The sequence below is a fragment of the Chelon labrosus genome (genome assembly GCF_963514085.1).
Source record: "Chelon labrosus genome assembly, chromosome: 14".
In the NCBI taxonomy this organism is placed as follows: domain Eukaryota; kingdom Metazoa; phylum Chordata; class Actinopteri; order Mugiliformes; family Mugilidae; genus Chelon; species Chelon labrosus.
Window position 1 is genome coordinate 7,761,118 of NC_140347.1, and position 27,284 is coordinate 7,788,401.

At 41.9% G+C, this 27,284-nt stretch overlaps 2 protein-coding genes across 5 annotated transcripts; both read right to left on the bottom strand.

The window, feature by feature from the left end:
* Positions 1–295: 295 nt before the first annotated feature.
* LOC311499068 (uncharacterized protein) lies at positions 296–8,410 on the bottom strand. 2 transcript variants are annotated; one of them, XM_084559904.1, is made up of 6 exons: positions 8,242–8,410; positions 8,004–8,032; positions 5,308–5,505; positions 4,846–5,042; positions 1,818–1,836; positions 296–1,376 (listed from the first exon to the last, which is right to left on the bottom strand). In XM_084559904.1, exons 1-6 carry the CDS (start codon positions 8,274–8,276, stop codon positions 1,123–1,125), a joined length of 732 nt encoding a protein of 243 aa, XP_084416030.1. In that variant the 5' UTR covers positions 8,277–8,410; the 3' UTR covers positions 296–1,122. The 2 variants fall into 2 exon arrangements, with proteins under 2 accessions (XP_084416030.1, XP_084416029.1); XM_084559903.1 differs by lacking the exon at positions 8,242–8,410 and having other exon boundaries at positions 8,004–8,194.
* A 1,204-nt stretch (positions 8,411–9,614) lies between these two features.
* On the bottom strand, positions 9,615–25,982 carry LOC311499071 (uncharacterized protein). Of its 3 annotated transcripts, XM_084559910.1 has the most exons (6): positions 25,686–25,982; positions 23,610–23,635; positions 18,695–18,892; positions 17,922–18,118; positions 10,815–10,842; positions 9,615–10,347 (listed from the first exon to the last, which is right to left on the bottom strand). In XM_084559910.1, the coding sequence occupies exons 1-6, from the start codon at positions 25,745–25,747 to the stop codon at positions 10,244–10,246; spliced, it is 615 nt and encodes a 204-aa protein (XP_084416036.1). In that variant the 5' UTR covers positions 25,748–25,982; the 3' UTR covers positions 9,615–10,243. The 3 variants fall into 3 exon arrangements, with proteins under 3 accessions (XP_084416036.1, XP_084416035.1, XP_084416037.1); XM_084559909.1 differs by lacking the exon at positions 9,615–10,347 and having other exon boundaries at positions 10,621–10,842; XM_084559911.1 differs by lacking the exons at positions 9,615–10,347; positions 25,686–25,982 and adding an exon at positions 23,858–23,998 and having other exon boundaries at positions 10,621–10,842.
* Positions 25,983–27,284: the final 1,302 nt, after the last annotated feature.

Consider the following 27,284-nt stretch of genomic DNA (forward strand, 5'->3'; position numbering starts at 1 on the left):
TTGCTGAATATTTTTGGAGATACTTATATGCTAAAACTTCACTTAGCAATTATATCAGACATGTCTTCATTCTTAAGTGATTCCAGAGCTCTATAGCTGTTCTTTCATAAAGTTTCCTTTGATGATATAATGATGATTTAGTTGTGTTTCAGCTTTGAGGTTGTAGTTAATAATGCAGCATTATATTCTGCAGCAAAATCGTGACATAGCCGATCTTCAATAAACTGAGGAGGTGTCTCTGAACTTCAGCTTTTCTACATTCAAATCAAGAGCAGTGGGCCAGACTGATGCTTTATTCTTTATTTTTGATAAAAGCAGGAGAGATCAAACACAGTTACACTGATTCATTTCTGTTTATTCATTACAAATAAGATCAATATTATAATTGGCACAAAGCAATGAAAAGTATCCTACAGAGCTGTTTAAGCTTCGTAATGCTCAACTACAAACTAATGTACTAATCTCAAAATACACACATTTAAACATGTACATGTCACATGACCTTGGTTGTAACCCTGGCTTCTCATTAAGTGAAAGGTCCACATTTAGGTCCTGTAAACACAAGCAGCATGAAGGACCAAATCTACAGGTAGCAGTCGTCGGAATGATAGTATTATATATTGGTTATCAGAATCAGAATATTTTATTAATCCTTCAAAGAAATTGTTCACCAATCTTCAAGAAAACATAAAAACACATATTTTAATTTATCCACTGATTTAATTCAGACTTTAAGTGAATGTCTTCTCTCAGGGCATACTGAACAAACATATGTGTTTGTTTTTCAACTTGCAGCAGTTTTGTCTTTGTGAACTAACATCCAGCCACTGGCCTAAAGTTTATATCTGCGATCTGCCACATTTAAATATTGATCCTCCTCTATTGTTCTGCAGACTGATCAAAAGAGAGATTTCTAAAGCATAAGCGACCTTCACCACTATAATACACTGCTACCAACATTTTTGCAGACGATTACATATGCATGATACAGCAAATTTATTTTGTTCCTTCAAATCATCTATTAGATTAGATTCAACTTTACTGTCATTGCTTATAGTACGGGTACATACACGACGAAATGCAGTTAGGCATCTAACCAGAAGCGTACATAGAAGTGCAAAATTAACCCGCTAACAAGGAACAGGCTATGAGTACTGTATTAACAGTAGATATAATAAATACTCGCATTTGCATGTTATAGTGAATGCACTGGGATGATGATGTATCCTGCTTCCATCCGATTTCTTCAGGTATGTTACCAGGATAGCTGTGAGACTTTCTGAGTAATACTGAAGCCAACACGATGACGATTATTATCATTATAAAAAGTGCACACAACACTCCAATAACGACAGGCTTCTTATTTGGTGTCGCCCCTAAAATAGAGAAGAAAAGAGAAATTAGTGATTTAAGATAATTTACCACTTAAACAATACAAAAACAACATGACAACATCAACACCAACATCATTATTCATTAATGTTGCTGAACTGAGAGAACATTCACAGTTTTATTTTCATAGTTTTGGTCGTCAGTCCTCACATAGTGTAAGTAGTGATTCTTTTATTTGTCTTTTTTTTTCTTTGGCCTTTTCATAAGTGGTTGTGGAGAAGAGACAATTGGGTGAGAAAGAGGAGACGACTAAATAGTGATTCTTGCTTTTCTTTATGTTTTCTTTTTTTTTGTCCTTTTGAAAAGTGGCTGTGGAGCAAGGCAGTAGATGAGGACAAACCAATAACTAATAACTGTGAGTGATAAATGAAGATCAGTTTGAAAAAAATCTGTAATCTTAAATTCATGATTATCGTCACACTTACAGTTGGTGCGAGTTTGACGCTAAAAGAAAGAAAAGAAACACAGAGAAGATGAGTTATAATCATTTATAACAGTGAAACTGCAACATGTGCATCTTTCAGAAGAGGACGTTAGTAATATAATGTAAGTCCACTCCTGTTTTTACATGAACAGAAATTTGTTCAATCTGATGAGATTAAAGATTTAGTTTTAAAGGACATTAAATAAAACGATGTGATCAGATAGGTTAATGTTTTTTTTTTAACCAAAATCCTCTATGTTTTGGTCCCCCCTAGTAAAACTTTTCATGATAGAATTATTAGGTAGGTGGAGAAAGGCTGCAGGGAGGGCTTCGCCTCCCCCCAATCAGGGCCTACATGGACGACATGACGACAGCAACGTCAACCGCTCCTTGTACCAGAAGGTTGCTGGATAAGCTAAATAGCAACCTGCAGTGGGCTAGGATGAAAGTGAAGCCTATTAAATCTAGGAGTATTTCAATTGTTAAAGGAAAGGTAGTAGATAAGAAGTTTGTTATAAATGATGAGGTAGTTCCTACGGTGCTGGAGAAGCCAGTGAAGAGCTTAGGAAGATGGTATGATGCAAGTCTTAGTGATAAGGCGCAGTTTGAAGGGTTGAGGCAGGAAATGATTCAAGGCATTTCAAGCATAGACCGGTCAGGGCTACCAGGGAAGTTAAAATTGTGGTGTTGGCAATTTGGTTTACTGCCTCGGCTAATGTGGCCGCTGACGGTGTATGAGGTTGCCCTTTCAAAGGTAGAAAAGTTAGAAAGAATGATTCATTCATTTATCAGAAAGTGGCTTGGTGTCCCACGCTGTTTAAGTGACACAGCGTTGTATGGGAAAGGCATTCTGGAGCTCCCAGTTACCAGCCTAACAGAGGAGTTTAAGTGTGCTAAAGTTAGACTGGAAATGACTCTTACTCAGTCAAAGGATCCAGTGGTTAGGAGTGTAGCGCCCACTGTTAAGTCAGGGAGGAAGTGGAAGGCAAAAGAGGCAGTACAGCAAGCACAGGCAGCTCTTAAGCATAGAGATATTATAGGCAATGTACAGCAAGGGCGTGGAGGCCTAGGGCTGTGTGCAGGGAAACCTCTGTGGAGCAAGGCATCAGCAATAGAAAGGAGAAAGATGGTAGTGGAAGAAGTACGGAAGCAAGAGGAAGCAGTTAGATGCTCGAAGGCAGTGTCGCAGGCTAAGCAGGGTCAGTGGGTGAACTGGAAGAGTGTGGAGAAAAGGAAGGTGAAGTGGAGAGAGCTTTGGAGCATGGAGGCTAGCAGGATTAGATTTATGTTAGGGGCTACTTATGATGTGCTGCCAACTCCCCAGAACCTAAACCAGTGGGTAGGTGAGGATAATGCCTGTCCACTGTGCACTTGTGTCTGCACGCTTAGCCATATTCTGACAGGTTGTAAGGTTAGTCTTTCCCAAGGACGTTATACCTGGCGTCACAATCAGGTACTGAAATGTTTAGCAGCTGCAATTGAGGAAAAACGGGTGAATGTAAATTCCATGGCCGTTAACAGAGAGAATAGATGTATTAAGTTTGTGCGGGAGGGAGAAAAGGCTAGACCAGCAGGCATCAGGCATAACACGGGACAGCTAAGAGTAGGAGGAGCCTGGGAGATGAGGGCAGATTTAAATGGACAGCTGGTTATCCCAGCTGAGATAGTTAGCACCCGACTACGGCCAGATCTGCTGTTGTGGTCTGAGCCACAGAAAGTAGTCTATTTCATAGAGCTGACTGTCCCGTGGGAAGATAGAATTGAGGAGGCTAACGAGCGCAAGAGAGCTAAGTATGCAGAGCTAGCAGCAGATGCAGAGCAGAATGGCTACAAGGCTTATGTCCGCCCGGTAGAAGTGGGCTGCCGTGGGTTTGTGGCAAAGTCGGCGATTGCTCTTCTGAGTGAGCTGGGCATACGAGGGAGAAGCCAGAGGACTGCGGTTAGCAATATGTCCCGAGCAGCGGAGAGAGCGAGCGATTGGTTATGGGTCCGTAGGAAGCATGCTAGCTGGGGAGCTAGCTAAAGGTAAGGAAGGCCGCATGTAGGCCACGGTCGATGTGTTTGTTTAGTACATGATTTGTTTGTTTGCTATGTGTTTCGGCCTGCATCAACGGAGTGAATCATGGTAGATTTGTCTGTATTTGTTTGTTTGGTATGAGTTTCAGCCCGCATCAACGGGGCGATTCACGGTAGATTTGTTTGTTTGTTACGTGATTTGTTTGTTTGCTACGTGTGTTGGCCTGCATCAACGGGGCGAATCACGGTAGTTTTGTTTGTTTGGCTCGTGGTTATTAGTTGCTATATTAGTTGTTGATAGACATCGAATGGTGAGGGAAACAGGGTTATGCAGTGGCGGTGTGGAGGGGGGTGACTCCAGGACGCTGGAATTCACTGTTAAGCCTTCTCGAGGTGTCGTGGGCCTAACTTAACGAAACATCGGTGAAAGGAGGTGCCCACTTGAAAACCCCAATGGTATGCTGCATACTGCTGTTGTCTTCTTGTTACGTGGTAGCTATGGTTAGCTGCTGAGCGGGCCATACAAGCCAGCAGCGTTTAGTTAGTTTATGTTTTACAATGTCTGAACTGTGCTGCTCAATGGGCTTACAAGCCAGCAGCTTTTACTTAGTTTATGTGGAGCATAGCTTAATTGTCATATCACATGACCGTAGGTTTGGTAGGGTCTCTTAGTTGAACAGGGCCTCTAAATGTGTTTTGCCTGGGATTTTGGCACAAGGGATTATAACATCTTATCCTGTGTAATACTGAATTCAGACCAGAGAGAAACAATCAGATCAAGAGTTTCCATGGTTATTAGGAGCTAATATTTTCCTATTGGACAGTTTATCAAAGGTTTACACCACCTCTCTCAGTCTAAATAAAAACACCTTCTGATCTGATCAGTCTGTCATGACTGAGGATGTTATATGAGGTATTTTATTTCTGATTATTAGTGAAACACTAGTGTCCATGTAAAAACAGTGAGTGATTGTTTGTAAATCAGACATTAGATCAGTAAATCTAGTCATTACCTTTGAAACAGGAAGAGATGCCTTGATTTTATCCAATGCAGTGTCATTGCGGTTACAGTTGAGGAATTTGTCTTCACGAAACAGAGTGTCCACAGTGAGGAGGACATTTGGGTTCGCCACTTGTCGGCTGCTGTTAGCTACAACATGTTCTGGATTGAAGGTGTGATGCATCACCACCAGCATGATTGGTTTATTTCCTGTAAGAGCAGATGAGTTAGGTTACCCCATCTTTAGCTCATCCTGCAGGGCTTCTGATCACCTCCAGTTTTATGCTTTTTCCTGAATTGTCATGACTCCTCATTTTAAATTTATCATTACATGAGAGCCACTGCTTTGTGCACAACCTCATACTGAAGTGGACAGTTAATGTAAGACTAGTACAGCTATATTGTAAATAAATATTACTTCCCTATAATAAAGGGGGCAGTAGAAAGCCAGACGCTGACTAAAGGTACTTCTTACCAAAACGCTGATTGACTTGGTCCATGGCCTCACTGATGTCCGTTCCAACTCGTGAAGTGATGGGACAGAAAACCAGAAGGTAGTCGCAAGCTTCAAAAGACTTTACATCAGTCTGTCCAACATCTTTAAGCTTCTGAACAATGGACAGATGAGCTCCATTTGTTCTTCCCGTGCAGTAGACATGAAACTTCCTCAACACTAAAGACGAATGAAAAAAAACATTTGAGTCATTATTGAGCTGTAATATACTCAATGTTGCCATGCCAGAAAAAGAAAAACAGATTGTTTCCACTTGTAGTTAAGTGTACAATGAACCAAGTTTTAATCAAAACCAGCCAACAAACAACATTGGTCTGATCTCTTTGAGACTAGTGCCCAGGGACAGTCTACAGAAATAGTCAGTTATTTCACTAATATTCATTGTAGCGTGACAAAAATGACCACGGACGCCAAGAAACTCTTGCTGCTCATACTGAAGCATGGTGTTTAGAAAATATAGCTTTTTCCTCATTGTCCTGCATTATTATTGTGAATATCACTCAATAACTTAATTTATATTCACCATAATGTCACTAAAGTTACCTAATCCACCATCATCTTCATCAGCTGTAAATGTGACCTATTTCTTTTTCTGGTGTAACAGCTATGCGCCTCAATAGTAACGTAACACAACTTGTCAAGATTCAGCATGGCAAACTGGTTTCAGCAGGACAATCACTTGTGATTATTTCAGTTTGTTCTGTTTCTGTGACTTCTGCTTGTGTGTAGTAACCAGTGATGTGACTACCTTAATTTTACATCAATTTTGAAAATATGATCTCAAAATTTTCAGTAGGTCATTAATACACTGTGGGCAAATTTACTACCCTTTCATAGCATTGGTGGCTGAAAACAGCCACTAACTTTGACTGCTGCAAAAATATATCAGACAAATACTTTTTTTAAACATGCACACGCACACACACACACACACACACACACTAATATTCTCATAAACTCCATATATCAAATACAGAAACTAATATTTTTATACAGCATGCCTATGTAATGAGTAAATGGTGCGATTTGGTGGTCAACAGTAAAATCTGAGCCCTTCTAAACTGGTGAAATCACCAGGCTTGTAAAATGCACTGTTATATAGTGTTATGTCTGTGCATTCAAATAATGTGTTTATAATGGAAGTAAATGGGGCAAAAACAGCCACTAACAGTATGAAAGGGAGTTTTAATGAAAATCTGATGCTGCACAAAAACTAAATATGCATAAAAATCAATGACGTTACTAATCTTTGACAAGACTGCAATAACAGGTAAAAAAAATAAATAAATAAATAAATCTCCTGTCTCCGATCATTTTTTATATTGAATATAGGTCATTATGTGTGTATTTTCCCCCATTATCAGTGAATTATTATTTTTTTATTTTTTTAAAAATGGTATTTAAAGGGTTAAAATTTTGAATATTTTTTTTTATAATATTTAGTAGTTTTGATCAGGACTGAAGTTGATTAACAGATTTAAACAAAAAGAGTTTAAAAAAATATGTATCTGATATATTTTTACAGCAGTCAAAGTTAGTGGCTGTTTTCAGCCACCAACACTATGAAAGAGTAGGTACATAAGGGTTAAATGTGTTGCGTTATGAAGTGTGAAGTGAAGCAACTCATTGAAGCGGTCATCTGACTTTGTTCAGACAGCCAGTCATAAGAGCTGCCAAGGCTTTTTTTTTTTTTTTTTTTTTCCTTTGGTGGAGTGGTAACCGCATAGCAGTCTCTCACAAACAATCAGAGATAGCCTGCAGCAATGGTGAGTCCGGAGCATTCAGGGGTAATGTTGGCGTTTTCAAGGTGGTAGTATTGGCACTACTTTAACCTCATTGAGGTAAAAGGCAAGAACGTACACGTGAAGTGTACACTATGTCCCGGAGCAAAGTGCCGGTCCACTTCTGTTGTAAGCACCTCAGATCTAATGAAGCATCTCTCAACTGAATGGGATGTATGGCAGGAATGTTGTTGAGAATGCTGCTTATCAACAGCTGACAAAATACCAGGGAGAGCTGGTGCCGGTCGCCATGCAGAAAGATATTTTCTAAATACATATTTGCCGAGTACACTGGCTTGTGAAACCCGCTCAGAAAAAAATAAATAAATAAAATACTTAGACATAGTTAAACATTTTTTTAAAAAGTAATGCAATGGTTACTTTCCCTGGTAACTAGTTAGTAAAAGTAACTGAGTTACTAACTCAGTTACTTTTTGTGAGACGTAACTAATAACTACAACTAATTACTTTTCAAAAGTAACGTGCCCAACACTGGTAGTAACACACTTTAACAGAAAGTAACACACTCTCTTTCTGGGTTGAAGTTTGCATTTGCTGAATTGTGTGCAGTGGAAAAATAATCAACATAAGTGTGTTGTTTTGATCTCCACCAGCTCTTTAGCTGCTAAATGCTAGCTAGCTAGTTGCTAACTTTGCCTGTCAGCCTTTAACCCCATGGAGCTGAGAGGAAGTGCAGAGTCACTTTATGATTGTCTGTAGGCTCATCTCTACAGGCAACTTACTTCACTAATAAGTCATTGATGACATATGAAGATCGACATAAGCAGCTTTAACAGATCAACTGTGGTTAATGGAGCCTATTCTCTTTAAACATTTGATCGTTGTCGGTTTATATAAAACAGCAATTATTCTCACCTGGTAATACTGGTTCATCGGCCATGGCTCTGAGGAAGGATAAAGAAACAGAATTAAACAAGTCAGGAAGGACATTGTTAATCCTCTCACTACAGCTGCTTTGTCTAGAAAAAATCTGGACCATAAATAAATAAATAAATATCTTAGAGACTTGTAACCTGAATATGACCGACGGTAGAGGTTCAGCAGTTGACAGCCTCACTGTAATTATTTCAGATATCCTGATGCATTTACTTACGGAATAGATTGATAGCTTCTTGGTGTCCCTGACATGCCCTTGCTCAGACTACGAACTGCAGCTCCTCCCTGTCAGGGAAATACTTTCACTTTGGTTTTGAGCAATGATGTCAGTTGCAGCCAGTCCCTGCAGGTGAACTGCAGGCATATCAGGTGAGTGCAGAAAGAGATAAGAGGCTATATATATATAAAGTATTTTGCACACACTACAGGGAGGAGTTTTCTTTCCACTGAAGCACTTCCATCTTAAAATACCACATTAATGCAAAGCATACGTTAGTCTGTGATTCTGCTAGCACTTCGACTAACACCTTTTCCAGCTTGCGACAAACCACCCTCACGGAACATTGGGGCCTAGCAAAGTCTACCTCGGACAAATTGACTGACACAATTGCCAAGTAGATTTCAGCAAACTGCAGACCCATTAATATTGTCGAGGACACTGGCTTCACAAGGGTTTTGCAAGTTGCCTCTCAAGACGCAATGTCTTGAGACAGGCATTGTCCTACGTACAGGACTGTCCCAAGGAGTGGTGATCAGCTCATTCAGGAGCTCATGACAAGCTGAAAATGCTGCCTTGCAAATACCTCGCCACTCCTTGCCACCACTGTTCTGTGTGAGAGACTATTCTAAGTTGCCGGCAACATTGTAAATAAGCAGTCAGCTCTCCTCTCGGACAATATCATCAACTTAGTTTGTCTTAGTAGCTGGCTGAAAGAGGAGTAACAGCCACATAAATGTGGATAAATGTTTGCTTGAAAAAGTCAAAAAGTTGTTGTTTCAAGTTGTTTTATTGAGACTGTTGAAGGTGTTTAATAAACACGTTAAGTGCATATATTTTCCCTTTCTTGAGTCTGTTTGCTCATGCAAAATGAAACGCGATTAATATAGATTAAAAATGAATGATATTTTATTGTGATTAATCGAAATTAATCCACAGCAGCCCTGTGATTAATCTGATTAAACATTTGAATCGTTTCACACCAATAATACCTGTCATGGTTTGATTAGTTTCTTGGGTTTCTGTTTATTGTATTTTGTTAACTTCTTGGATTTTTACAGTCATGGTTTAGTGTTTAGTCTTTCTGTTTTCTGTTTCCTGTTTTATTTTGTTAAGTTCTTGATTTCCTGTTAGGTGTTACTCCATGTGTTTTTCCTTTCAATTAGGTCCTTCCGTTTTCTTTGTGTTTTGGTAAATGGTAAATGACCCCAAAGAATAAATGATGGGAACTTAGATCTGGTAAAAGTAGATGCCTCATCATCCCAATTGAGTGCATAGAGATTAATAAGAACAACAGATACAGTGTTAAGGCAGCCTGAGTCTGTCACAAATTGGCCATGGTGGTCAGCTGTAACATTTATAGCAGCATTATATTCTGCAGCAAAATCATGGCAGAGTCGAGCTTCAGTAAACTGAGGAGGTGTCTCTGAACTTCAGCTTTTCTACATTCAAATCAAGAGCAGTGAGCCAGACTGATGCTTTAGTCTTTATTCTTTATTTTTGAGACAAGCAGGACAGATTAAGCACAGTTACACTGATTCATTTCTGTTTATTCATTACCAATAAGATCAATATTATAATTAGCATAAAGCAATGAAAAGTATCCTACAGAGCTGTTTAAGCTTCATAATGCTCAACTACACACTAATGTACTAATCTCAAAATACACACATTTAAACATGTACATGTCACAAACCTTGTCAAAGATGATTACATATGCAAATCATCTATTAGATTACATTCAACTATACTGTCATTACTTATAGTAGAGATACATACACAACAAAATGCAGTTAGTCATCTAACCAGAAGCATAAATAGCAGAAGTGCAAAGTTAACCCGCTAACAAGGAACAAGCTATGACTATTGTATTAAGTAAATATTTTGCAGTAACGGTAGATACAACCATAAATTCATTTATATGCATGTTATAGTGAATGCGCTGGGATGATGATTTATCCTGCTTCCATCCGGTTTCATTATGCACGTTACTGTCCTGAGACTATTGGCGAATTACAAATATAGGAATTACAATTACCAATACAAGAATTACCAGAGTCAGTACGAAGACCCCTGTCAAAACACCCTTTAGATTTTGTTTCACCCCTAAAATAGAGAAGAAAGGAGAAATTAGTGATTTAAGGTAATTTACCACTTAAATAATACAAAAACAACATGATAACATCAACACCAACATCATTATTCATTAATGTCATTGAACTGAAAGAACATTCACACTTTTGTTTTCATAGTTTTGGTCATCGGTCTTCACATAGTATAAGTAGTGATTCTTTCATTTGTCTTTTTTTTTTTCTTTGGCCTTTTCATAAGTGGTTGTGGAGAAGAGATAATGGGGTGAGAAAGAGGAGACAACTCTGGAGCTGAACCTGCACCAGTGCAGTGAGGACTGTCATTTCATGGGTGAGCTATAAGGGCGCCCCAATAATAATTTATTCTTTTTCAGCAAGTGCAGACAGGAAGATACCTCACTAACTCACTAACTGTTGGCGATAAATGAAGATCAGCTTGAAAAACATCTCTAATCGTAAATTCGTGATTATCGTCACACTTACAGTTGGTGAGAGTTTGACCCCGGTAAGGCTAAAAGAAAGAAAAGAAACACACAGAAGATGAGTTATAATCATTTATAGCAGTGAAACTGAAATGTGTATCTTTCAGAAGAGGACGTCAATGACAGTAACATAGTAAAAGTCCTCTCCTGTTTTTACATGAACAGAAGTTTGTTCAGTCTGATGAGATTAAAGATTCAATCTGATTAGTTTTAAAGGACGTTAAATAAAACAGTGTGATCAGATGGGTTAATGTTTTTTTGAACAACAATCCTCTATGTTTCGGTCCCCCCTAGTAAAACTTGTCATGATGTTTATGGGCAGACATGCTCAGAGAGAATGGATTTATTAAAACCAGAGAGAAACAATCAGATCAAGTGTTTCCATAGTTATTAGGAGCTAATATTTGCCTATTGAACAGTTTTTATTTACCTCTATCAGTCTAAATAAAAACACCTTCTGATCTGATCAGTCTGTCCTGATTGAGAATGTTATATGAGGTATTTTAATTATCTGTGCTGATGCACTAGCTCCCATTGCAATGCATTGCAATGGGAGCTAGTGCTAGTGCTCCGCCTGCCTGTGCATGGCACATATATTACTATTGCTCGCGTTTCTTATTCTTATAGCTTCTTCCGTAGTTTTTCGGTTCGCTACTCCTCCCAGAATTCTTAAAAAAAATAGACAAATTGTATATCCAGACGTGCGCCTTAATTGGGACTAAGCGATTCTTCCAACGGGGCGAGAATAATCGGGCGAAAACCGGGCGTTTTGGCCCATTGAAATGAATGGAGAAGCCCGAAAAAAGCGGTAACATTCCGAAATGTCCTGCTTCGCTTTGTCAAGCGATTTCTCGGCCGTGCTTTGCAGTAGAAAAATGATTGGAAGTTTGTACGAGGCACGGGAAGTGTGGCTTTTTAGTCCTGAAAACGGCGTTTCGATACCTTTTACGGTTTGGTCAGGGTCGCAGTTTACGTTTTGGTGAAATTTTGGAAAAATCTGAAAAAATCATCGTTTATAATGGATCCCTATGGCCACACTCTAACTCGCACTCTAACTTCAGAGTTTTGTCGAAATTCTGAAAAAAAAAAGGTTCAATCTCACCAGGGGGCCACAGTTTTTGAGGTACAGAGATAAAAAATACATAAAAACATAGGGATTTTTGTTGGCTTTCAGATGGTGTGGGTTTTATTTGTGTGGGACGTACGGTTTGGACTACAAGCTCCTCCGAGCGAGGAGTGCGCCGACTAGTTTTCGAATGGTTCTCCATGTGTGTGTATGTGAAAAGCGAGAGCGATTTTTTTGACGATTTTTCGTGTCGCATACTTTTTTTTCCTAAAATGACTACGGCCACAATTTTCGCAGTACGCGCGTGGGAACAACACTAAATTGTAGAGAACCCTTGGCTGACGCTCTCAATGTGTTCGTTTTCTCGATAGGACTTGTAGTTTTTGAGAAATAAGCATTTGTTCGGACCCCTAATCCTAGGGTGCAGGAGGAGTATATGCGCACGTTGTCGTCGGCGTGGCAACGGCCCTGACAAGCAGACTCAGCATAGGTGCACACAGAAAGTGGAGGGGATAACAGGATCTGCCAAAACATTAAAACTGCCCCCTGAACCTGACACTATGACCCCCCCCACTCCAACCCCCCACCTCCCCTCCCACTATAGCATTACAGACACAGACTGACAAAACATTAGGGACTCTCAGACTATTACATTCACTACAGTAGGGAGGCTGAGCACCCCACGATCCCCCCCCCTTCTCTCCCTCCCCTCTCTCCCTCCTCTCCCTCCTCTCCCCTCCCTCCCCTCTCCCCCCCCTTCCTCGCTCCCTTCCCTCCTCCCCCCCCCCCCTCTCTCCCTCCCTTCCTCCCTCCTATATTGGTGCTGTCACACAGCTGCTAGGCCTGCTAGTCATAGCTCCTCTCATTGAGTGAATGACAACTTGTCAGCCATTTTTCATATTTTCCTCCATTTTAAATACAAATTATATCTGGCTGCGTTGCTGTAACTCCTTACAGAACATCCCTGACATGTTTCCTTCACTTTATTAGGTAAGTGCATTTCTAGAATTATTTATCTGTTAAAGGTGCAGTAGGCAGGATTGCGAAGATCCAGGACTTAGCCAAAAAATTTGAACATCGACAACTTCTCAGTCCCTCCCCCCTTTCCGCTAAAGCCCAAAACGGTCTCCCAAGCCCCTCCCCCCACAAGGGAGAGCTGTGCACGATAGAGCGCATGCATATTGGCCCTGGAATACTGTGCACGAGCAGAGAACCGAGAGAGAGCGAGTAAACAAACTAGCATGGAACACACCGACGTAACAACAACAAAATAGTTTTTATAATACCCTTCGTTATTGCTAAATAATTTTAGGTCAAAATATTTAGCAATAGTCAACTTTAGGACAAAACCAAGGTTAGGATGTTTCTGAAAGTAGCCTTCATCGGTGATGTTTGCTATCAATAACAGTTAGAAGCATTCATCGTGGCGTTTTATTCCACAGTTTGGATTTATCAATTTGCTATGTGGTAGATATATGACCGCTACCTGTTGATGTGGTTAGACGTTTGAGAGTGAAGCTGAGGCACAGGCCTCAGACGAGGATTACATCCCGGCTCCTTCTACACGCCCACGGACAAGTGGTGCGAGGTGGTGGAGGGAGGGGAGGGCGCTATGAAATGCGTGTCCATGAGCAGTGATTGACACTCTGTTAGATACACCCCTGGACGTGATTGGTGCATCTGAATGTGGAGCGTTGGATGTCTTGCAAATCATGCAATTATACTTGAACATAGGGTCAGTTTCAGCAAATATGACAGAAAGTTAGTTTTATAAAACTTGCCTACTGCACCTTTAAGTGTTTGTGCCCAACATAGCTGAACTGTTAATAGAAGTTAACTATTAGCCGAGCAGTGACTTAGCCGATGGCTAGCCTTCCAGAATAGCTCATGTATGTTAGCGAGCTAGCGGAGCTAGCCACTAGGTAACCGGGAGTTATGGGGCGTTCTATTTGTCCACTGAACTTGGTTTCCGGAGTTACGAACCGGAAGTTGCAAATAGAACACCCCCGAGGTCGTATATACAGGTCGTCAACTCGTCGAGGCTCAGAGGACCCCGAGTTCAGTTTCCAAGATGGCTACCACGAGCATCACGTAGTAAACATTGTGGTTTTCTACTACTTTAAGCACTTTTGTCTTTGTTGTAACCAAATGTAGAAGTCGTACACATAGCAGTGTATACGGTTACCTAATAGGCATGTCGCTACAGCTAAATACCGCTTAATAAGTTATTTTGTAGCTTGTGCAGTTTAAATTGGCTAGAGACGCTCCATGCTGCTATGACAACAATGCCGAGTCTTGAGCAGAAAGCGGAGCAGTAGCCTATCGTTAACATTAATCAAAACGGAATATTCAGATATCAAACTGTGAAATATGTTTGTGTAATATGTAGTGAACATGTGAAATCCGCCGTGGTTGCACTGTAAAAGAGATAAACACTATAAATGTTACGAACCATCCAAACTGCCTAGTGCAACCAAGCACATTGAACCACATTGATGAACCACAAACTTTGATTGTAGCTGTACTCTTTCAGAGCTAGCGCAACAGCGACTTTCCTGGAGGCGTCCATCTTTTCTCCGACCTGTCGTAAACAGAACGCAAAAACCCGCTGTAACTTGTTTTCCGACACGGATGTGACGTCACTCCCGAGTTGCAAGTCGCACTTACAAGACAAATAGAACGCACCATTAACCGCGAGTTGACCGCGAGTTAACCGGGAGCTAACCGGCAATTAACCGCGTGCTAACCGGCAGTTAACCGCGAGCTAACCGGCAGTTAACCGCGGACCCGCGGCAGCTAACGCGGAGGCTAGTGGGGTTAGCCGCCGGCTAATTCGCCGCATTTCTAGCGGGAGCTTATCACAGTCATCAAACCGGCACTGAAGTTAAAACATAATGTTGAAGTTTTACAATTTAAAGGGAAGATATTTTTAAATAAAGTCCATCTGTGTCAAAAATATTATTCCACCACATAAAGTAGGAAACATTTATGGCTTGTAACAACATTAATGACAGTATATATATAATTGGAGTAATTTAATATAATATGATGTTTTAAATTAAATAAATAATGAGCTGTTGAACACTCATAAGAGTTATATTAAGTATGTTACATAACATTATTTGACATGTCTATTTGTCTGTGTATAGTTTTCCTCCAGCTGATCTAGACAGACTGCAGTGACGTCCAACATGAGACGAAGAGCTGGACTAACAGGACAATTTGAAGGTCTTCACTTCATCGCTGATTCCTTGTTACAGCCTGGATGTGTTAAGTTTAATATTGATGTTTTTCTAAATGTAAGACTGTGCCGTAAACTGTTAAACTATTGCTCAGATAGCAGTAATGAGTATTATTATTAAAATGATTATGATTAACGATCAATTATTACGATTTGCTCATTCTTTGTCTGGGGATCCTAGTGAGGACACCCATCTTAAAGGTGGGGGTGTGACGATCCCTCCCGCTCTCTTCCTTATTTGATGTTGGCTTTCAGGTGGAGCTGGGAGGGGTCTGCTGCATGTACCTGCCCTTGTGGCCTCGGTTTGTAGAAGGGCATAAAGGACGACCCTTCTCAGTGTCTCTCTCTCTCTCAGCCAGGCCTACTGCATCCTCGTCATCCTGTTTGGTTTGTTGTACCCTCCAACATGCATGACATCAAACTCTACAAGAATGGAGAGAGAAAAAATCGCCAACATTCCAAAATGCCCTCCTTCGCTTTGTCCAGCGATTACTCGGCCGTGATTCGGAGTAGAAAATTGCTTGAAAGTTTGTACGAGGCACGGGAAGTGTAGCTTTTTTGTCCTGAAAACGGCGTTTCGATACCTTTTACGGTTTGGTCAGGGTCGCAGTTTACGTTTTGGGGAAATTTTGGAAAAAAATAAAAAAATCATCGTTTATAATGGATCCCTATAGAGAGCCGAAGTACCGCCCCCTCTACTTCCAGGTTATGGGACCTATCTTTCGAAAAAATATGAACGGCAGTCTATGGCGAAAGATAAATTATTTTCTGGTCCCGATCGACTTGTGCCTTGGATTATACATATGTTGTTTTTGAGAATAAAAAATGATTTTACATGTCAAGAATGTCACAGTTTGTTGCAAGATAGTTAAGTAAAACGCTATGGAAAATACGTAATTAAACGAACTACAAGTCCCGCATGCTGGCGCGTACAGAACCGACCAAAACTCCCTTCGTGTAACTACAGCTCTCGACATGACCCGATTTATAATGATTTTCCCCTGGTTTGATGCTTCTGCCTTCGTCCTGGAAGAAGACGGTAAAGCTCAACAAGGAGACAGCCATAGTTCTCAAGTGACGTACATTGTTCGAGACGAGAGATCTCTCATACAAAACCTAATGTTGTTCAGCTTATTTACGTCAAATATCTCTTGACGTGAAAAATTATCTTTTAAATTCACACACATCATATGTGAAATTCATGCCACAATTCGAACGGGACCAAAAAATAATAAAAATAAAAAATAATAATTATGATCTCTCCATAGACTGCTGTTCATATTTTTTGGAAAGATAGGTCCCATGACCCGGAAGTAGAGGGGCGGGACTTCGGCTCTCAATGGCCGCACTCTAACTCGCACTCTAACTTCAGAGTTTCGGCGAAATTCTGAAAAAAAAAAGGTTCAATCTTACGGGGTGGCCACAGTTTTTGAGGTACAGAGATAAAAAATACATAAAAACGTAGGGATTTTTGTTGGCTTTCAGATGGTGTGGGTTTTATTTGTGTGGGACGTACGGTTTGGGCTGCAGGCTCCTCCGAGCGAGAACTGCGCCGACCAGTTTTCGAATTTTTCTCCGTGTGTGTATGTGGAAAGCGAGAGCGATTTTTCGTCGATTTTTCGTGTCGCATACTTTTTTTTCCTAAAATGACTACGGCCACAATTTTCGCAGTACGAGCGTGTGAACAACACTAAATTGTAGAGAACCCTCGGCTGACGCTCTCAATGTGTTCGTTTTCTCGATAGGACTTGTAGTTTTTGATTTATGAGCATTTGTTCGGAGGGCAAATCCTAGGGTACAGAAGAGAAGGGAGTATAACACATAGAATATCATGTGCGGCGTGTAGTCGTGGCAACGGCCCCTGACGAGCAGACTCAGCACAGGTGCACACAGAAAGTGGAGGGAAAAGGGTTCTCAGTGGATAACAGGATCTGCCAAAACATTAAAACTACCCCCTGCAATACTGTAGGGGGCCAGAACCTGACACTATGACCCCCCCACTCCAACCCCTCCACCTCCCCTCCCACTATAGCATTACAGACACAGGCTGACAAAACATTAGAGACTCTCAGACTATTACAGTAGGGAGGCAGAACACTCCATGACCCCCCCTCCCCCTCTCTCCCTCTCTCTCTCCCCCTCTCTCCCTCCCTCTCTTCCTCTCTCCCTCCCTCTCTCTCTCTCTCCCCCTCTCCCTCCATCTCCCTCCCTCTCCCTCTCTCCCCCCCCCTCTCCCTCTCCCCCTCCCCCTCTCCCTCTCTCTCTCCCCCTCTCTCCATCTCCCCCTCCCTCTCTTCCTCTCTCCCCTTCTCCCTCCATCTCCCTCCCTCTCCCTCTCTCCCCCCCTCCCTCCCCCTCCCCCTCTCCCTCTCCCTCCCTCCTCTCCCTGCCTCCCTCCTCTCTCTCCCCCTCCTCCCCCCTCCCTTCCCCCCTCCCCCCTCCCTCCCCCTCTCCCTCTCCCTCTCCCTCCCTCCTCTCCCTGCCTCCCTCCTCTCTCTCCCCCTCCTCCCCCCTCCCTTCCCCCCTCCCCCCTCTCTCTCCCTCCCTCCCTCCCTCCTCTCCCCCCCCCAACATGCACGACATCAAACTCACACCCATCCAGTCACTTTGTTGCCGAGTAATGTGATATAGTATGATGATTTACCACGCACACTTGAAACTGGACGGCAGCATCATCGGCACAGTCAAAATTTCCGCAGGAATTTTCTAGTTCTGATTATTAGTGAAACACTAGTGTCCATGTAAAAACGGTGAGTGATTGTGTGTAAATCTGACATTAGACCAGTAAATCCAGTGATTACCTCTGAAACATGAAAAGATCTCCTGATTTCATCCAATGCAATGTCATTGCGGTTACAGTTGAGGAATTTGTCCTCATGAAACAGAGTGTCCACAGTGATGAGGACATTTGGGTTCTCCACGTGTTGACTGCTTTTAGCTACAACACGTTCAGGATCGAAGGTGTGATGCATCACCACCAGGATGATTGGTTTATTTCCTGTAAGAATAGAAACAAGTTGAAACTTCAGAGAGCAGATGAGTTAGGTTACCCCATCTGTAGCGCATCCTGCAGGGCTTCTGATCACCTCCAGTTTTATACTTTTCCCTGAATTGTCATGACTCCTCATTTTATATTTGTCATTACATAAAAACCACTGCTTTGTTCACAACCTCATACTGACGTGGACAGTTAATGTAAGAACAGTACAGCTATATTGTAAATAAATATTACATCTCTATAACAGGCGGTTTAGGCTTCTGCGTTAAGTTGACACAGAGGCTACGGCAATAACGCAGATCCTAACACCCTAGCTGACGTGCAACTCCCCAAAAATGTAACTACTCGTCGCGGGGACACATAGCGCAAGAGCTGTTATTGGTCCGCTTGGTAGAAGCGTGTTTACGCTTTAATATTTCCAGCTGCTTCTCTCTCTGATGAGCACACAAGTATAAATGACTCACACCAGGACAGCCTGCAGGCGTAGGTCTTTGCCATTAGGTCCCACAGTACCATATAAACGCATTAATGAAGGGGGCAGTAGAAATCCAGACGCTGACTAAAGGTACTTCTTACCAAAATGTTGATTGACTTGGTCCAATGCCTCACCGACGTCCGTTCCAACTCGTGAAGTGATGGGACAGAAAACCAGAAGGTAGTTGCATTCTTCAAAAGACTTTGTCTCAATCTGTCCAAGACGTTGAAGCTTCTGAACAGTGGACTGATGAGCTCCATTTGTTCTCCCCGTGCAGTAGACAAAGAATTTCCTCAACACTGAAGATGAATGAAAAAGAATATTTGAGTCATTATTGAGCTGCTAGATTTGGTATTGATCCGATACCAAGTAAATACAGCGTCTGTATCGTCGATACCGATACCAATACTTTTTAATAATTTAATTTAGGTGTTTTTGTGATTTGCGTGTGTACAAAATTATCACTCCACAATAAATATTGTAAAAAATGTAAAATAAATTATTTTTTTCCAAGCAGCATGTGTGTTTAGGAAGTATAATATACTACAAAAATAACACAACATTTCTCCCCTTTAGCGCACTTTCTTTCTGATGTCTGTCAGGTTCAGGGGGCCGTTCCTGTAGCTCTGCATTTTCTTTTCCATATGCTTACACAAGTTTGTTGTGTTACCACTGTATCTTACAGCCTTTTTTTTTACTAATAGATCAACCTGCTGTTGTTTAATTTTTCGGCCTGAGAATTTAACCAAACAGTGCTGCTGTTTCTCCCTGCCATTCTCCTGGCAGGTAGTGGTGGGCGGTGCTTGGTTGCCTTGCGCTGCTGATTCACGGGATGGTACAACAAACACACGAGAGTTGGAGGAGTGAACCTGTTTTACTCTGTGACAGCAGCAGTATTTAGACAAACACAGTCAGGACACCTCTTTAATGGAACAAGAGAGACACTGAAACTGAAGGATCGACCTCATTACAGTGGAATCGATCTATATTTGGATCGATCTGCCCACCACTAAGTAAGATTCAGCATGAGTAAAGGAGATGGTATGAACTTGTTGATGCAGTTCAAATTAAAATTGATTGCATGAAATTGAATGTTTACATTTTTGTGCCACTGCAAGAAACCCAGCTTCACAGGAGCAGAATTGAAGCTACTAGTTTTAGCCTGAAGTTAGCGCATTTTGCGCCAGGAGTTATGTGTTACAGTGACCAAGTCAAAGTGATCTACCCGTATATATACGGGTCACTGTAACACATAACTCTCTCTCTCTCTCTCTCTCTCTCTCTCTCTATATATATATATATATATATATAGTCATATTAATTGTCATATTAATTGGTGCTACAGTGTTAAAAGCTCTATCCATCCACCCAGTCTCATATATATATATCCCTGTCTCGTCAATGACAGCTTACAAACGTCTCGTCGTGTTTTGGTCATCAAAGAGCCATGTTTAGCTCGTCACTGTCTTGTTATCGTCATGAAAAAAGGGGCGTAAACGAAATAATTTCGTCATCGTCATCGTTGACGAAAACAACACTGCCCCGTGTGTCTGTCTTATTTTTATTTTTAAATCCTAACCTCCACCTATAAGTGTACATCATATTTATAGTTGCTTATAATCAGTGTTGGGCAAGTTACTTCAAAAACGTAATGCATTATGTATTACTTGTTACTGTCATTTCAAAGTAATTCGTTACATTATAATATTACTGTCTCTGAATTGTAAGGCATTACACTACTACTGCATTACTTTTAAGTTACTTTCACCAAAATAACTGCAAATATATATACTTATTCTAAATGTATCTTATTATACTCCTAGGCTTAAGGCTAACAACAGAAGAATGTAATAGGCGCAGTTTAAAAAATAAAGAAAAGAAATTGCATTTAAATGAGAAGATGAGGTAGGAACAATAAGTGCAAAACAAACTTAAGGTCAATAAACATCAAAAAAGCAACCCCTAGCAAGCTAACCTCCGGACTACCAGGAAAAAAAATTAAAAGTTTAAATTCCCCAATCTTTGTAAGGTAATCAGAATGCTGGAAAAAACAAATTAAATACGTTTTTTAAGATTTCATAAAACTGATGGACGACATTGTCCTTAATGAGAAAGAGAAAGGTACCAAGGCCCCACCCCTTTACATTTGTTATCACTGCAAAAGCTGCAAATGTCCTCTGTAGATAGGCAGTATCTTAAGCCCAAATTATGCTTCCGCGTTGACACAGCGCGTCCGTGCGTACGGACCTATTAAGCCCAAGTTATGCTTCCGCGTTGACACAGCGCATCCGTGCGTACGGACCTATTGCGGACCTATTGCGTCCTTGCGGACCCCCGTGCGTCCTACGCAAGGGCCAGACGTGCACCTCCCAAAAATCCTCGACGCGCGTCGAGGCGACGCAACAGCAACGCAGCAGCAACGCAGGGGCATTGGCTGTGATTGGTCCGCTAACTACATCCGCTGGAGACCGCTTTTCCGGTTTCCACTCATAAACATCATTGTCTCCTTTGTCGTGCCCTAATTTGCAATAGAAGTATTTCTTCCTCTGCTTTAATAATTTGGAGCTCCAACGCCAGTCTCTCTGTCTCGGTGTCCATGTTCACTGTGACTACGACAAAAGCCGGAAGGTAAATAACTATACGAGGCGAGATACGTCACAAGAGTCTCGGTCGGTCGGTCACAAAAAATCATAGCGCCCTCTACCGGTGTGGCATGCATTTCGACACGTAAACCCCACGCAGAACCATCACGGTCTCACGACTGCGTCCGAGCAACTGCGTGGCCATTGCGTGACCATTGCGTGATCACTACGCGGAAGCATAATCTAGCCTTTATGCTTCCGCGTGACCATTGCGTGATCACTACGCGGAAGCATAATCTAGCCTTTATGCTTCCGCGTAGTGATCACGCAATGGTCACGCAATGGCCACGCAGTTGCTCGGACGCAGTCGTGAGACCGTGATGGTTCTGCGTGGGGTTTACGTGTCGAAATGCATGCCACACCGGTAGAGGGCGCTATGATTTTTTGTGACCGACCGACCGAGACTCTTGTGACGTATCTCGCCTCGTTATTTACCTTCCGGCTTTTGTCGTAGTCACAGTGTACGATGGACACCGAGACAGAGAGACTGGCGTTGGAGCTCCAAATTATTCAAGCAGAGGAAGAAATACTTCTATTGCAAATTAGGGCACGACAACGGAGACAATGATGTTTATGAGTGGAAACCGGAAAAGCGGTCTCCAGCGGATGTAGTTAGCGGACCAATCACAGCCAATGCCGCTGCGTTGCTGCTGCGTTGCTGCTGCGTTGCTGTTGCGTCGCCTCGACGCGCGTCGAGGATTTTTGGGAGGTGCACGTCTGGCCCTTGCGTAGGACGCACGGGGGTCCGCAAGGACGCAATAGGTCCGTATTAAAGCCCAAATTAAGCCTAATTTATGCTTCCGCGTTGACACAGCGCGTCCGTGCGTACGGACCTATTGCGGACCTATTGCGTCCTTGCGGACCCCCGTGCGTCCTACGCAAGGGCCAGACGCGCACCTCCCAAAAATCCTCGACGCGCGTCGAGGCGACGCAACAGCAACGCAGCAGCAACGCAGCGGCATTGGCTGTGATTGGTCCGCTAACTACATCCGCTGGAGACCGCTTTTCCGGTCTCCACTCATAAACATAATTGTCTCCTTTGTCGTGCCCTAATTTGCAATAGAAGTATTTCTTCCTCTGCTTGAATAATTTGGAGCTCCAACGCCAGTCTCTCTGTCTCGGTGTCCATCGTTCACTGTGACTACGGCAAAAGCCGGAAGGTAAATAACGAGGCGAGATAGTCACAAGAGTGTCGGTCGGTCGGTCACAAAAAACCATAGCGCCCTCTACCGGTGTGGCATGCATTTCGACACGTAAACCCCACGCAGAACCATCACGGTCTCACGACTGCGTCCGAGCAACTGCGTGGCCATTGCGTGACCATTGCGTGATCACTACGCGGAAGCATAATCTAACCTTTATGCTTCCGCGTTCCGCACACACCTTCAACCTTCCGCGTTGAAGGTGTGTGCGCGCTGCGTGCGCGCTGCGTGCGTGGGGGAGGGAGGGGTAAACGAGAGAGATGGATCACACCAGTGGGGGGGGTGGAGGGGGTAATACTACATTTCCTCGTTAAAATATTATTTTTAAACAACATACTTTCTTCGATTGTGCTATTTTTGTCATCTTATCATAGACAACCCCTTTTAAAATAAAACAACCATTTTTTTAACTCTTATTTTTAGGGGTGCTGGGACAAGGTTTAGGGGTGCTTGAGAACGGGTTACTGTCCGACGTCGAGCCTGCTTCAGCCGTACAGGAAGAAATGTTTTACAATTTGCGGTGCATTTTTCTCCTCTGCTGATCTCGCGGTGTTATTGGCGATAGTATAAAAACAAAACACCAATTAATTTCGGGTGAAAATGCATTGTAACGCGCGTTACTGACCTTTGTACCGAGTAAAATATTACCCAGTTTTTTTTTGGAATGCCTTACATTACCACATTACAGCAAAAAGCAATACATTACAGTAATTAAATTACTTTTGTAACGCGTTACTCCCAACACTGCTTATAATTAATTACTTCGTAAGATACTCATCAAGCAGCCAAATAAACCATGTTCATGTCGGCCTGTGTTTGTGTGCAAATTAATGTTTTCACTGTTTTCTTTTTCTTTTATTTTTATTGTCTACTGAACTCTTAGCGGTGAAGGAAATTTAATGTGTTTACATAAATGTCTTTGTTTGTTTGTTTGTTTTTTAACACATTCTTGTCCAGATACTGTGAGTGCAACATTCATCTCCTCTTAGGTCTGTTTTGCTCTGTAGCTGCCAAAAGCTCCACGTCAGCTGTCAGCCCCGTGGAGCTGAGAGGAGGTGCTGTCACTTCATGACTGTAGGCTCATCTCTACATGCAGTTAGCTTCCATCTTTAAAAAAAAACAACAACATATGTTGTTTATAACAAAAAAAACAGTAAACTTATTATTCTCACCTGGTACATGTTCACTGTCCATGGCTCTGAAGAAGGATGAAGAAACAGAATTAAACAAATCAAGTAGGAGTTAGAGCATTGTAAACGCTCTCACTGCAGCTGCTTTCTCTAAAAATGTCTGGACCGGAAAACAGAAATAAATAAATATCTTAGAAACGTACAACATGAATCAGACCGAAGTATGGTAGCGGTTCAGCAGTTGACAGCCTCACAGGGATTATTTCAAATATTCTGAAGCATTTACTTACGGAATAGATTGATAACTTCTAAGACTCTCTGGCATGTCCTTCTTGCTCAGACTAATGGGGCGTTCTATTTGTTCCCCGAACTCGGTTTCCGGAGTTACGAACCGGATGTTGCAAATAATTAGTATATATATTATATATTGAGAGTGAGGAGTCACGTGCCGATTTGGGTTGATTTGGGCGGGGTCTGAGCCGGTCGGCCATGATGGTAGGAGACGCTATCGGTTGCCAGGGGCAACGCCTTCAGAACTTAACAGAGGCCGACTAAACATTCCAGAGCTCTTTAATTTCTGCGCGTTTATTATTTCGGCGGGACAGATCTACGAATACAAGAAAAGTAAAGCAATGGAGAAAGTTAAGGCGAAAGAAAATGGACCTTACAGGGACAAGCTTATAACAGCGGGTTTTTGCGGGTTGTGTTTACGGCAGGTCGGAGAAAAGATGGACGCCTCCAGGAAAGTCGCTGTTGCGCTAGCTCTGAAAGAGTACAGCTACAATCAAAGTTTGTGGTTCATCAATGTGGTTCAATGTGCTTGGTTGCACTCGGCAGTTTGGACGGTTCGTAACATTTATAGTGTTTATCTCGTTTACAGTGCAACCACGGCGGATTTCACATGTTCACTACATATTACACAAACATATTTCACAGTTTGATATCTGAATATTCCGTTTTGATTAACGTTAACGATAGGCTACTGCTCCGCTTTCTGCTCAAGGCTCGGCATTGTTGTCATAGCAACATGGAGCGTGTCTAGCCAATTTAAACTGCACAAGCTACAAAATAACTTATTAAGCGGTATTTAGCTGTAGCGACATGCCTATTAGGTAACCGTATACACTGCTATGTGTACGACTTCTACATTTGGTTACAGCAAAGACAAAAGTGCTTAAAATAGTAGAAAACCACAATGTTTACTACGTGTGACGCTCGTGGTAGCCATCTTGGAAACTGAACTCGGGGTCCTCTCTAACTCTCTAATTTTCCTACACGGATGTGACGTCACTCCCGAGTTGCAAGTCGCGCAAATAGAACGCACCATAAGCGTAACATTTTTCTACATTTGGTTACAACAAAGACAAAAGTGCTTAAAATAGTAGAAAACCACAATGTTCACTACGTGTGATGCTCGTGGTAGCCATCTTGGAAACTGAACTCGGGGTCCTCTGAGCCTCGACGAGTTGACGACCTATACGACCTCGGGGGCGTTCTATTTGCAACTTCCGGTTCGTAACTCCGGAAACCGACTCGGAAACCGAGTTCGGTGGACAAATAGAACGCCCCATAAAAAAGAACGGCAGCTCCTCCCTGTCAGTGAAATACTTTCACTTTTGTTTTGTTGCAGCCAGCCCCTGCAGGGGAGGTGCAGACATATTAGCTGAGTGCAGAAAGAGATAAGAGACTGTGTAGTGGGAGTAAACATTGTATTTTTGTTAATCAGGCAAGTTTTTATTCCCCCTGTAGGCTCTTTCTGCCTCCAGCTTCACTTCTTCTTTCCAGTCTCTGTTATTCAACATCTTATCCATTAGTCTGTTCACAGCTCTTCCACATACACTAGCTCACATGTTCCTCCTCAATCACTCTCCTTCCTGTCAGATTGTTGATGATGTAAACTTTCTAGTGATGTCTTTAACTCCAGGTTATCCTCTCTTTTGGTCTGCTGCCTGTCTTTGCTGATCTGGATTACTTTACTTGTCTAAACGACCTCCTCAGGAGTCACAGCAAGCTTGGACATTAACATTTCTCTGTTATTCAGTTTAATTTCTTGTGTTTTCTGTTTAGTTTTGACACAATCTGTAACACAGTGAACTTTCAGTTACTTTCACTTCTTACTTTTGTTGTTTTTTTCTGCCCATCGGCCTCGTGTCTTTTGTCGGCGTGCTCCTTCTCTTCATTGGCTTCACATTTCTAGTTTTATCCCCAGATTCATACGGTGTGTCTTTTTGTTATGAAGTTACTCCAGATCTCTACAGCTGTTCTTCCATAAACTTTTATTTAATTCAGCTTTGAGGTTGTAGTTAAGTATGCAACATTAAACTCTATTATTCTGCGGCAAAACCACAGCAGAGCCGAGCTTAAATAGACTGAGGAGGTGTCCCTAATAAAGTGGCTGCAGACTGTTTGTGCTGCTTCTGTTCCTGTAAATGTCCCCAGTTATTTTCCAACAGACACACTCCTGCCAGAGACACGCCCCCCCTCCCTGGTCCCAGTGCTTCTGACTGCTGCTGCCTTCAGGGTCTGCTCGTAACACTGCGTTCACAACATTTTTGGTAGGAAACAGAACTTTTATCTGGTGCGGAATTCAGGAACTAAATCAGCAGCATGAAGAGAAGTAAATGCATATCAGGGATTTAGTGTTTATATCGTAGAGTGATTTCTATTTTTACAAAAACTACAACCCCCTGCCTCTCGCCCGATGACAGCTGGGATAGGCTCCAGCAGACCCCCGCGACCCTTAACAGTAGTGTTGTTTTTGGCGGCCTGTTTTAATTTTAGTTTTAGTCTAGTCTTTGTGTCAAGCTGTCATTTTAGTTTTTATTAGTTTTAGTCATGTTCATACTCTTTTTAGTCTAGTCAAGTTTCAGTCAACTAAAAGTCTGAGCATTTTAGTCTTATTTTAGTCAGAATTATCCATGACTATTTTCGTCTAGTTTTAGTCAACGAAAACTGATGACATTTAGTCTAGTTTTAGTCAACGAAAACTGATGACATTTAGTCTAGTCTTAGTCAACGAAAACTGATGACATTTAGTCTAGTTTTAGTCAATGAAAATTGTATTTTAGTCTCTTTTTAGTAATGCAATTCTATTTAACCCAGTCAATACAGTATAAGTAGTCTACCTTGTAGTATAGACAAAACCAAAATTTTCTTTTAGCCAAACCTATTTCAAACAAGGTTCTTATTATATTATTGTTACCTTATAGACTCAAGAATACATCCATTCCAGACACGGAAGACGCTGATTTGAATTTACAACATATTTATTTTACTATTTATTTACTATTTGCCGCACTTCTCCGTATCTTTCACCACAAGACATTCGGTTTTATTTTCCACTTCGGTGTATTTAAAGTTTTTCCAAATGTCTTCTCTTCTTCTTCTACCAAAGACCCCCGGCTGGCCCGCCATCGTTCCCTTTCTCTGTCACGCTACTCAGTAGCCTACTCAGTAGCCTACTCACAGTTCTCTCGCTACTCAGTACTCACGCAGAGTCGCAGACTCACTGGAGCAGCTGCATCTACTAAATAATACCGCGAGTGGAGCTTGAGGAAGTGACGTCGCCTGCGAGAGAAACGGGCTCTCTGGACACAGGAAACAGAAAAACTACAAAATAATAATAATAACGCGACTAAACAAGACAAAATGACGTTGTAACATTTCGTCTCGTCTCGTTTTGGTCAACGAAAATGGAGAGACATTTTAGCATAGTTT

Excerpts from the sequence above, each read along its gene's own strand:
- LOC311499068 (XM_084559903.1), bottom strand. The coding sequence starts at position 8,127 with ATGGTCCAGATTTTTTCTAGACAAAGCAGCTGTAGTGAGAGGATTAAC. Across the intron at positions 5,506-8,003 it reads CGATGAACCAGTATTACCAG|TGTTGAGGAAGTTTCATGTC; the intron begins GTGAGAATAATT and ends ATTCGTCTTTAG. Across the intron at positions 5,043-5,307 it reads CCAAGTCAATCAGCGTTTTG|GAAATAAACCAATCATGCTG; the intron begins GTAAGAAGTACC and ends CTGCTCTTACAG.
- LOC311499071 (XM_084559909.1), bottom strand. The coding sequence starts at position 25,747 with ATGAAGAGAAGGAGCACGCCGACAAAAGACACGAGGCCGATGGGCAGA. Across the intron at positions 18,893-23,609 it reads GGACAGTGAACATGTACCAG|TGTTGAGGAAATTCTTTGTC; the intron begins GTGAGAATAATA and ends ATTCATCTTCAG. Across the intron at positions 18,119-18,694 it reads CCAAGTCAATCAACATTTTG|GAAATAAACCAATCATCCTG; the intron begins GTAAGAAGTACC and ends CTATTCTTACAG.